The following is an 11,720-nucleotide window of genomic DNA, read 5'->3' on the forward strand; positions in this document are numbered from 1 at the left end:
ATCAAATGCTAGTTATTTTCTGGTTCGGTGTTTCTACTTTGACCATCTGGCATCCAGCCTTCAGCAAAAGTACTTAAGCTAAGATGCAAGTGATTTATCTAAATGTTCTTCCTGGCCCATCCCCTCGTGGTACCTAGTACACTTCAGATAAGAAGCATCCCGCTGATGAGACCAGCATTCTGGCCAACCAAATGCCCCCAAGAAGCTCCCAGGCACAGCCTTAATGTAACAGCCCCCTCCAAGACATCTTCCCAAGCACCTGGTATGGAAAGGCGCATGACTCCCTCTGGTACTGAAGTTAATATAGAGCCTCCTACATGCTCACCATCTCCTGAAAGCAAAGAGTGATGCACCCTTCCCTGTCCAAAATTATCATTATCTTAATTTCCAGGATTAATTAAACTGGGATACTCATGTAGTCACTATGGGATATAGAAGAGCTGAAGGAGACCCACCAGCCCAAGCTGTCAAGAAATGTTTGCTGAACAGGTGACAGGAGCAGCTCCACTGAGAGGCCTTCAGCTTTGCCACTGGATGAATCGGGCCTGAGTGAAGCCCTGCACCTCTGAGGCAGCACCCCCCACAGCAGGTTGCGGAGGCAAAACTCTTGCTCTGCGCACGCCCATGTCTCAAAGGGCACCAGCATCTCCTCTCTGTAACTGGTTGAATAAGAGTTCCAAAGCCATCGCCACTGTTCCCAACCTTTATTAAACAGCCGTTGCCCTTTGCTAGCCTCCTTCCTAATGGAGCCCATAATTTTCAGTTTTCCCTATACTGTAAGCAAGTAGATTTCAAGGACAGGCCTTCTTGCTCGAGAACCTTCTAAAGCCACAGTGGAGGTGAGACTTGTGGGAGTGATCCTGTTAATGTTCTCTTTCCTCTCCCCTCTCTTGCTCTTCCTCGTCTTGTGATAATATTCTTCTTGGTAGTGGCCTTTCCCCATCCCGCAGGTGTCCCGTTCCACCAAGGGTCCACTTTAGATCTGCTGGCTAATGCCGCCTTCTCATCCATGTCTTCCCTTGGTTCTTATCCGGCATGTCACACTTTCCTCCTGACTTGCTGCCAGTATAGGGGGCTTTGATGGCACGCCGCATGCTGCTAGAACTCAGCAATGTGGGATTCGTCGTCCTCAGTGTGGAACCCATCATCTGCATGAGACTCGCTGTCTGTGTGAGAATCGTTGTCCTCTGCCGGAGACTCATCCCCGGCTACGTAGCCCCTCCTCTCTCGGATGGGGAATGCCCGCCTCACGGGGCGCACCTCATAGACGGCTTCGGAATCATATTCATCATCGTAAGAAAACTGTGGAGCAGACCGATACCTGGTGGGCTCCCTGTGGACACAGTGCCCTCCCCCTTCCCCAAGACATGCTTGGTCCACAGGCACACCTGCAAGAGGAGGAAGAGAGACAGCTCACCTTAGCATCTATGATCACTTCATTTCACTTATTACATTTCTGTATCGCCTAATGGCCGATGCTCTCTGGGTCATTTACAAAGATTAAGATAATTTAAAAGGCATTACAGTAGCGTACTCTAAAACTATTCATATACAGACATATAATAGTATTTGAACAATTTTACACAATGGACCATAAAAAATCCAGAACCTGTTAAAAATATTAAAGGCTGTCAAAAACCTGGGAGAAGTTGATGTTGGCAACAGGCAGACTTCAGAGGGAAAAGAATTCCACAATGGGGGGGGGGGGAACAGCACCAAGAAGACCCTCTCCTTGATTGCCCTGCCCCAGCCCTCCTCAGAGGAAGTGCTTGAAGGTTGCTTCAGATGCTGATTGGGGTATATGGGTGGTTGCTTCTGGGAGATGCATGCCATCAGGTACTGCGGTCCTAAGGCTTTAGGGCACCTTGAATTGAGCTTTGAAACATAGAGACAGCCAGTATTATACATTCAGAGCTTTTAATCCCCACTATCAGTCTGGCCACCACAGGCTGGGTTCCTTTAGGAACAAAAAGGCAGTATCTGGATAGAGAGTCAAGCTGCTGGGCCTTCTAGCCCAGGGCTGCTGTTAGCAGTAGACAAGGGAGGCAGTTGCCCCTGTTTACTCTGGCAGCTGCTCCCCAGGGTCTTTCGCTTCTTCTGCCCCACTCACTGAGAGGCCTGGGGCTGAAAACTTACTGCTGCGCAGGCAGACGCTCCCCAGCAGAGTTTTGGCACATGCTCTGTTACGGAGCTATATCTGATTGTACACTGAGGCAGAAGCAGGTTCAACATTCATGAAAGTAGGAAACCTGGTTTCTTCCAGACATTTTGGAAGCCCCAGTGAATATGGGCAATAGTCAGGGATTATGGAAGTCCAAAACACCTGGAGAATGCAAGGTTATCTTGCCTTGTTTCTTCATAACTTAGGTTTACTAGTTTGCCATGAGCTTGGGGTCACTGTATTATTGTAATCTGGCAATGCTTAGAAAAACAGGATTCAAGGTCAGTGCCAAGGGCTGCTCGTCCTCATGCAGCCAGGCTCCCCAAATCTCAGGAGAGAGCTTGTCTTCACACTTCCCCTGAAACAGGAGAGAGCCAACCAGCTCATTGAAAAATCTCTCTGCAAAAAGGCTTTGACACATGTATAGCTGGGTTATGAGGGCTCCCTCTGAGGTCCTGGACACTCCCTGCCCAAATCGTCTGGGGAAGCCCACCCCTAGTCCCAATGTGTAATGAAGCAGATTGTGTTGGGAGTGTAGCTTCTTTCCTAAAGACAGCTCAAAGCATCGTTCTATAGTTCAGGCTTTTGTTCCTTACCATTAACAAGAACAGATTTAAGTTCCCCATCCTCTTCAACTTCCACTCGTTCTTCTCCATCCTCGACAATTCTGTGAAAGAGAAAAGACTGCTACCATTACATGGCCAGTAGAGGAGAAAATCAAAGCCTTTGGGGTTAATCAAAGACCATTGGAGCTCCTGTTTGTACAGTCCCAAATGGCTTGCAAGAAGAATTGAACTTTAGCAGGAGAGAAAAAGAGCTTCTTTCACATCTGGCACAGAAATGCTAAGCAAAGCCAAGGAGAAATGATACCCCAAGAAGCATAAAAGGTGGGAAGGTTTAAACACCACCACCCTGGAGTCCCATGCCCACTATAACAAGTATATGGAAAGCAGTTGCTACAATGAGCATGATGAGTGGAAAGTGTAGTTTGTAGTTATATTCGTGGAACATGGGAGCATGGAAGATGAGAAGAGGTAGAAGACATTCAATTTAGGTTCATCCCACATCCATCACAAGACTGTAAGTGTAGCACCTCCAGCTTCTCCATGAGGCAGCACTTTTCTTCCTCCTCCCTATCTACTTTCTTAACTATCTAGCCTGAGGAGGCATTCTGGAGAACTCTAAATCTCGCACATCATTTGTGATATTTTCACTGACCAAATAAAGACAACAGCCTCAGACAGGTTTTGCAATAATTGCAAAAGTCAACATGGTTCAAAGGAAGAATTACGAATCAGTTATACAATTCTGCATTCTCCTAATTGCCCACCAGGGTGCAAATACTTTTCTTTACTAACATGTTCTGAATGTGTTTGGTGAACACCTGTCCAAACAATTTACTCATGTGGCTGCTGATAGACTCCATGATTTTTTGTTTTGCAGAGAATTTATCATAGATGATCCAGTCATTTGCCCAAATTCAAGCTTTTGCAGATCAGATTCAAGCTATTGCCTACAATCCTTTGAATGGGATGATGTAACTTAGTGTTCTATAATAGCAGGGGGTTGAATTCTATGGTTTTCCGGCTCCTTCTGGCTCTCTGATTTTACCTGGAGGCCAAATTCAGCCCTGAGATGGTCACATCCCTTTCCTCCAACCACTGGTCATCTGGTGTGTTCCAAGCTTTTGTGCTGTTTCCTCAGCCCTACTCTAAGAAGTTGAAAAGTCTCACTTAAGACTCAGTTACTCACAAGAATTGCTTGAAATTAAAATAGGCTGATAATTTTGGTATTTTAGGCCCCACCTCTTGAGTTTGGCCTTGCCCCTTTTCTCAGCCCCACCCAGCACTGGAATCTGGACCAAGAGATTCTCCAAAGTAGGAGTTGGCCCTTCTCCTGAAAGAGTTCGACAACCTTGATGTAGATAGAAAAGAGTCAGACTTGAAAGCAAACCTCTGAAATGGATGACATAGATCAGCATTAGAATCACACGTTCATTTTTGTGAAAGTTACCTTGCCAGGGCAGGTACCCCACACAAAGAAACGAAGGTAATCTGCCCCACAGCTTCTTCCAGGCCAATTCCATTGCATCGCTTCTTATTTTTCACAGAGCTCAGGTTTACACATTTTTTTAGCTGTCCTAGTTAGCCTGACACACAGCGATTAAATGTCAGGTGGGTGTACCAGCACCATACATAGCATGGATACCTTGAGTACATCATGTCACGCATTTCGCCAGGACAAGTTATGGCTCTGGGTGCTACCAGCCCACCCTCACCTCACCTTTTGGTGGTGATTTGTTTGCCATTGATGAAGTTGCTTGATGAAGAGTAGAAACGGAACCCTTTTCCTCCACTGGCACAAGCACTGAAGGCCATCGGCTCTCCTGAAACAACAAGAAGGCCAGCTCAGGCTTGGGAGGTGAGCCAAGGAGCCTCTACAACCTTTTAGGCTTCTTGATTCCAGGAAAGGAAGTTGAAGACAGACCCTCAAAGAGCCCCCCCCCTTCCAGCCCAGGACACTGCTGCCCACTGTCTGAGATGGGATGCTGAACCTGAGACGCCTCTGACCAGGGAGAGGTCCGCAGCTAGGACCAGTTTTGGTTTAACTACTTCTCCAATGCCCTTTCACCAGTGTAAATATCTCTCCTACATGCTTATGCTTGCACCACCTTGCTATTAGACCCACTCTTGGGATTTCCCACCCCAAGCCAATAGCTCTGGCTGGTTAGGCTGAAGAAGCCCTGCTTAAATTTTCCGATTTAATTCACTCCATCCACGAGGGCATACCCAGAGCTACCAGCCAGAAGGCATCCTGCTTTTTCCTTAACAGACTTTCTGCAGTTAAAAGTAAAAGATAGAAAAAGAAACAGGGAAGCACTGCAGGGTTAGAAGTGAAAGATGAAGATGGCTGGATCCCCCACGCTATCCTGTGTATGTGGAGGGCAATAACACCACAGAAGCCTTATCTGGAAACACCCCAAGTTCCACAGATTTTAACTTATGCCCAGCAAAATGTACTGGGCACTCATGCAGAGGATTTGTGTTTAAGGAGTCAAGCTGCAATGGTCTTAGATGCTGGAGAGATTTTGCCGCGCCTGCAGTACGAGACCGGGGCATTCTTGCTAAAGTCATCTGGGCATACTTGTCCTACAGAACCCTTTATCTTCGCTTCTGGCTCAGGGTTAACTGGGCAGATTGTGTTTGCTGGTGGACAAAGGGTAAATCAGATCACTTTGGGATATCATCCAAGCATAAAGGGGATTTTCACATACCAAAGAAAGGGTCCCGTCCCCCAAAGAAGTCCCTGAAGACATCATGGGCACTGCGGAAATGGAACATATATTCAGGGCCAATGTTGGTTCTAGATGCTCCCCCAGGCCTACCTGAAAGAAGTTAAAATGAAAGAAAACACATTTCAAGGGCAGGCATTCAGGGTATATGAAGAGATGCCAGGAAGGGACAGAGATAGGAAATAGGAATCCATCTCCTTTTGCTCAGCCATGTACTCCGGATACAGAATTTAAGAAAACAGGAGGATGGTGTGTTTTCTATCAAGGCATCACTGTGTGCAAACAATCCTTTGAACCTTAACTTCTCAGCTCTTACAAGAGCAAATGGGCCAGTTTAATGTAAAGTAACACAAAGTTGCAATCCAGCCAAGCTGCAACACTTTCAAGCCCCACTGATTTCAGTGGGAAAGAGCTAAGTGTACCCATAACTCCTCCACTGAAACCAAATCAAATCAAAAGCGCTCCCTAAATAGATATACTCTGACTTCCTAAAAGGGTATGGGAAAACAGCATCAGGGAACTGTAGATGCACTGATGGCTGTAACACCACCCAGAACAGATGTGCTCATGGCCGCCTGTAGGGTAATGTCCACACAAACTGGCCAGCCCTTCCATTGAAATTGTTTCATATTTTCCCCAGGTACAAATGTATAGCTGTTTGGAAATTATACACCTATACTTTGCACCAGGGGTAAACAGTCTGATGGCCACCAGATGGGCTTGGACTACAGTTCCTATCACCCCCAGCCAGCATGTCCAGTGTTTGTTATGATGGGAGTTTTAGTCTAAAGCAAGTGGAAGGCACTGGGTTCACTTTCCCAAGTGAAAGTGGGAACTTGCATCCACCTTGTGCTTACCCAAAGACACACTAGCCCCTGCTCCTGCTTCTAGTCTCCTGAGAAACACTCTTTTTTCTTGGTACAGCCTTGTTTTTTCTTGCCTGTCACCAAGATCTTTGCTACTGTTGTGTTTGCCAGGCCATACTACAGCCTTGCCTTTTCATAATTGAGTGTCCCAAGCTTGAATGACATATTCAGTGAATTGCATGACAGTTTTTCTCCTCAAAACACTCTAGGAAGAATGGCAGCTAGAAAGAGTCTGCTTAACCCTTTCTTCTCCTGCCATTTACCAACTCAAAGCCAGTCTTCCCAAGCATCATCTTCTGTTAGAAGGAAAGACACCAGAATGATAAGAATTTCACCCAGTGGATGAAAAAGCAACTTGGCAAAGGCAGATTTGAGCAAGAAAAGCACTAAGTGGGAAAGGATTAAGCACTGAGCTTCTCTCCATGTACCCTTCTTTATCTTAGATGCAATCTTCTCCAGGAAGTTTTCAATTTAAAAAAACATGGAGGAAAGAAACATATTTCTAAAAATTCATAGTTTGCCTGATTGAATGAGCTTGCACATCATGAAAACAAACCTAGTGGCTTGTTTAATCCTTCACTAACTCAATTGCCTGCCAATCAGATGATCAGGTGTTCCTTGCTTTGCTATAGTTTTCTCACCTTAGCCCACCCACCTGCTTCTGGCACATAATCACATGTCCTTTGCAACACTTCAATAGGTTAAGTTCATCCCATCTGTGTTTTGCAGATCACCAGGCACCTTGCTTTAACTTTCTGGAATTACATGTACAATTATCATACAAACTAGACCCAAGTGGCAACCCAGAAACCAAAACTGTGTACTCTCCCTTTGAATAAATGTGGATTTTAGGGGAATGGGCCTTTTTTAAACCATTTTTTCAGTTTTGGAAAATTTATGAAAGTTTCATGGTCCCTATCAGTATTCGATCTGAACAATTTTTCCATTTGTGAAGAATGATCTTGATTGCAAGATTATGAAGCAGCCAGTATAAAAGCTAAGTTTTCTGCCACTTCCACCAAGCAGCTCTGTGGCCTTCTGAAACATGTGCTGACAAGTCACTTGAGAACAAGCAAGTGCAAAAACAAGCCAGGCTAAAACTACCTTGCTGGATTCAGATGTCACAACAGCTCATTCCAAAATAACCCACTGTGTGTTGTTGCGCTGGGCAAGCCAAGTCACATTCTTCTGCAGTTGTGACTGAGGAAAAAGTTTTATCCGGCCTGTCACTTACCTCTTCCCATGAGTCCATCTTTGCCATAGCGGTCATAGATGTCACGTTTGCTGTCTGAAAGGGAGAAAAAAGTTAGACCATAATTCTCCATCAGCTCCAAAAACAGTTTTGTTGTTGCCATTTTACAACACACCGGGTTGTGTATCACTTGGAAGTAGAAACGAACACTTGTTTGGGGCAATTGCTTCTGCCAGTGCTCCTCCAAACCGAACTATGGAAGATGCTTTGAACCTTGAAAGCAGCAAAACAGCAATATTTGCACTTTTCCAAATTTTGCTATACAGCTTGCAATTTAAAAATTGTGCACACAAATGCATACATTCAGGGAAGATACACACAAAATATCATAGTATTAGAGGAAAACTACTTGCAAAGGTATGTATTTAAAAGCATGCACATAATGTATATGTTTGGAATAGTACATACAAGGATGTGGACATTTTGATAATACTTACGCAAACATTGTGAATGTTCATACAGACTTTTAAAATAGCTAATTCATGCACTTTTGCAGAAACGGGGTAGAATGGACTTAGGAAAAATGAAAAAGTGAGTGAAACTGAACTTGGCAGATATATCCATCCATATATCCATGTAATGAGCAGGTTGGTCATATGACAGACAGCACCTGCCATCTGAGTTCAAAAGATTTTAGACTCAGCCAAGGAGGTTCATTGCAAGCACCAGAGCTTGGTAAGGTCTGGGGACGGGTAGCTGGTATCAACTCCCTTGAAAAGAACAAGAGATAACAGGAGAGCCAATAGAGATGGTGGAGCGTGCTGCCATTCACCTCACTCACGCAGAGAAGGTGTGTGTCAGGTCTAAGAGTGGCCAAGAAAGAAGTGATGATGCTCCCTGCCCACCTGCCCTGCGGGAAATAATCTGAAGATCACACACTTCACATGAATATTATTTCTTCACGAATGTAAGAAAATCAACAACAACTATGTTCAAAATGTCTGTAGTCCCATGTGTGAAATTCATATCAGTATCTCTTTTGTTGTGCTTGCATATGTTGGAAAGCCATAATATCGTGCATTATCCAGAATTAAGGGCATCTCTAAATGTACCAAAGCAGGATGAGTTATGAAAGGGCCCTAGTTAACAAAGGGTCTATCTGCATTAGCACAGGCCATGCACTAAGTGCCTGAATATACTGCAAATGGCTGGGCTAATCCACCTTTCTTCGTAAGGCCTGTGTCTTACTAACACCTGTTTTCCTGATTCCTCTAGAAAAAAAGTGAGTATTTCTTTAGAGGAAGCACTGGCACTCAATGTGTCTAGTCGGTGTAACTCAGATATCGCAAGGGAAGAAAACTATCTTCCAGACCATAAACTGCCACACCTACTCATAGACCGGTGTGTTAGTGAGCCGCTGTGTTCTGCCTCCCCACCCCTTCAGCTTGTGTTCAGTTCTTAAAATTCCATCAGAGAGGTGCATCACCACAAGCAAAATCTTGATGCTTGTCCAGCACATCTGTACAAGAAACATGTGATTTGTGCAGCTCTAGAAAGGAAAGAGCAGGGAGGAGGAGGAGGAGAAGGAGGAGGAAATAATTAAGAAATATGACAAGAGGCACTGATGAAGCCATAAGAAAGAGATTGAATGCTTACTGTCAGAAAGTACTTCATAAGCTTCTGCAATCTCCTTGAATCTCTGCTCCGCATATTGCTTGTTGTCTGGATTTTTATCTGGGTGCCACCTGAGAGCTTTCTTTCTGTATCTTCATGGTTCCCCAAAACACAATGAATGATACATTAGCATGCCTTTACCCAGTGTCTAGCAACCGCCTTTAACCATCATAACCTTGTGGGTACAGCTACCTTTTTGTCTTTTACTGACCCCAGGACAAATAAGTGAGCAACCTCCTTTTCTTGAACAGGTAATTCTATTCTCTGCTTCTTCCAGGAGCAAAGACTTCAGCCTACCCTCACAAGAGGTGAAGGCAAAGCAGCCAAATTACAGGGCAGCCAAATGTCAACCATTTAATGAGCTATTATTGTTCTTGTTATCATCATGGATTTTGCACAGGGCTCAACAATGCTCAAATACAAGAAACATATTTTTAGTGTTGTGGCAGGGTCAGGGCTGAGCACTGGGCTACAGACTGACCTAACAGCTCTATCATCATGTACATCTATGATGTAAAAAACAAACACATGGATCTCCAAATGCATGTTGAAGGCAGATCCAGGTGGAAAAAGTGTTAGGTATATGTAACATTGCCCGTATTAACATTACATGGATCTGTCCACCAGAGTGGAAGGAAAGGGGTTAATGCCACAGACAAAATGAAACTGGGCTCTCTGCCTGATCTGTGCCCTTCTTGTCCCTTCACTCCTCCCACCTCACCTAGAAAGCCAAAGGCCACATGACCGTTTGCCATAGGCTCCTGCACATGCTGCTCATTCGCTCTCCCCCCACCATGAGAAGCATGTGCTTTTCTCTCTCCTTTTTAAGCTAACCAGACAACAATGAAGCAAGATATTCTGCATGAACATACCAACAGCTCTTCTTCATGCAAGTCACATATGGATTGTTTGTAAGTAAATAAACTTGTTCTCCTTGTATTACAAAAAAAGCCTCTTATTGTGGATTCTGAAAGAACCAGATCCAAGCAACAGTCTCTTAATTAAATCTGCTGTTTAATCTGCTGAACCAAATATATAACAGGTTCTCTGCAAAAGCTTGATCACTGCGGTTCTGGAACTCCTTATCCATTTCCAAGATCAATTTAAAATGCCACTTCCATTATGCTTTTTCCAGTGCCAGACCAAGACATCCTATGCTTCTGGGGTTTTCATACTGAAGAGCTGAGCATGTCTTTGCCTGAACCCAACATGACTTGTTAAATATGAACAGCCCATGAAGGGAACCTGCAAGTTGTTTTGGGCTGTGAATTGTGATTTGTTATCTCAGTAGAATCAGACAGCACAATAACCTTCATTTCAACAAGAGCCTACACTCAGGCTGTGCTCAGTCCTTCAGTGTGAGTCATTGTGTTCTCCAAACCCTTAAACGGTTCATTGTGGAATCAAACTAAGGGGACATCTGTTCTACGTTTTTAGTGATGCCATGCATTGCTCTGTACTGTTTCACTCTCTGCCACAGAATATTTTTCTGCTCAGTGGTGTTGGGGAAGATGTTGAGATGCAGATGTTCATCATGAGAGTCCCCATAGCCATTCCCCAGAACTGCAGCTGTGTTGATTCATGTTGCAAATCTTTTTCCGCTGCAGATTCTTCTGTAAAGCTAATGGGTCTTAATTGTCCATCAAGGCCAAGCCACCCCAAAATACTTTGCATTTCAACAGGGAAAAATACATTGCTGCTTGTAAAAATTAAATCCCCCCTTTCTAGGTATTGAGAGGACTGCAACAAAACTCAAGGAAGACTGGGAATTCTGAGGTGGTTGGAAGATTAGCGAGGGTTAATGACAGCTAATGACCAAGTGCCCACTGGGCAGCCTGGTGAGCCCTGACTCAGGGTCAGGGTTGGAAGGGGCCATGAAAGCCATTGGGTCCAACCTCCTGCTGGTGCAGGATGCCAAGTCACACCATCCCACTCAGATGGCTGTCCAGTCCCTAAGTGTCTCAAATGTAGGAGAGCCCCCTACCTCTCTTGCATTTTCATGACTCTTCCTTCCATTGTGTACTAAAGTTACAGTAATGGGGGAAAGCTCATTGAGTACCTGCTGCTTCTCACAGTCATGATTGTGGCTGAGAGTCTGGGAAGGTAATTTCCTGCTTAGGAAAAAGATAGCATAGGTATGAGGCTAGGTACAACCAAGATGCACTTACGCTTTTTTAACATCATCTAAGGACGCATTTCGGGCAAGTCCCAGTGCTTCATAGTACTCCACCATGGTGAACTGATGCTTTCTGCAGAACCAGGGTGGATGCAAACACAGTAAAAGCAGCCACGTGCTTGGTGTTGTCTCTGGGTATACAGCGAAAATCTTGGGTTCTCAGCTGAGGTTCAAGGTGTTCATGGCCATCCACCAGGCTGGGCAACCCCATGCAAAGGGGCAAAAGGCAGTGGTGTGGACAGTTGATCCTACAGTATATAGGGGAAAAACTTAGGCTAGAACAAAATACATTAACAATTCCCAGAAATGCAGATGTGAAGCAAATAGACCTGCATTTTGGCTTTTTCAGAGCCCAAGAT

General features: G+C 44.7%; 1 protein-coding gene across 1 annotated transcript; it reads right to left on the minus strand.

The window, feature by feature from the left end:
* Positions 1 to 1,098: 1,098 nt before the first annotated feature.
* LOC123027528 (dnaJ homolog subfamily B member 6-like) lies at positions 1,099 to 11,418 on the minus strand. Its single transcript, XM_044438463.1, has 7 exons — positions 11,354 to 11,418; positions 9,168 to 9,277; positions 7,554 to 7,607; positions 5,436 to 5,546; positions 4,445 to 4,547; positions 2,758 to 2,828; positions 1,099 to 1,388 (listed from the first exon to the last, which is right to left on the minus strand). The coding sequence occupies exons 1-7, from the start codon at positions 11,416 to 11,418 to the stop codon at positions 1,099 to 1,101; spliced, it is 804 nt and encodes a 267-aa protein (XP_044294398.1).
* Positions 11,419 to 11,720: the final 302 nt, after the last annotated feature.

Source organism: Varanus komodoensis, unplaced genomic scaffold (genome assembly GCF_004798865.1).
Source record: "Varanus komodoensis strain SLA01 unplaced genomic scaffold, ASM479886v1 scaffold32, whole genome shotgun sequence".
NCBI classification, from domain to species: domain Eukaryota; kingdom Metazoa; phylum Chordata; class Lepidosauria; order Squamata; family Varanidae; genus Varanus; species Varanus komodoensis.

Excerpts from the sequence above, each read along its gene's own strand:
- LOC123027528 (XM_044438463.1), bottom strand. The coding sequence starts at position 11,418 with ATGGTGGAGTACTATGAAGCACTGGGACTTGCCCGAAATGCGTCCTTA. Across the intron at positions 5,547-7,553 it reads AGATGGACTCATGGGAAGAG|GTAGGCCTGGGGGAGCATCT; the intron begins GTAAGTGACAGG and ends AACTTCTTTCAG. Across the intron at positions 1,389-2,757 it reads TAAATCTGTTCTTGTTAATG|GTGTGCCTGTGGACCAAGCA; the intron begins GTAAGGAACAAA and ends CTCCTCTTGCAG.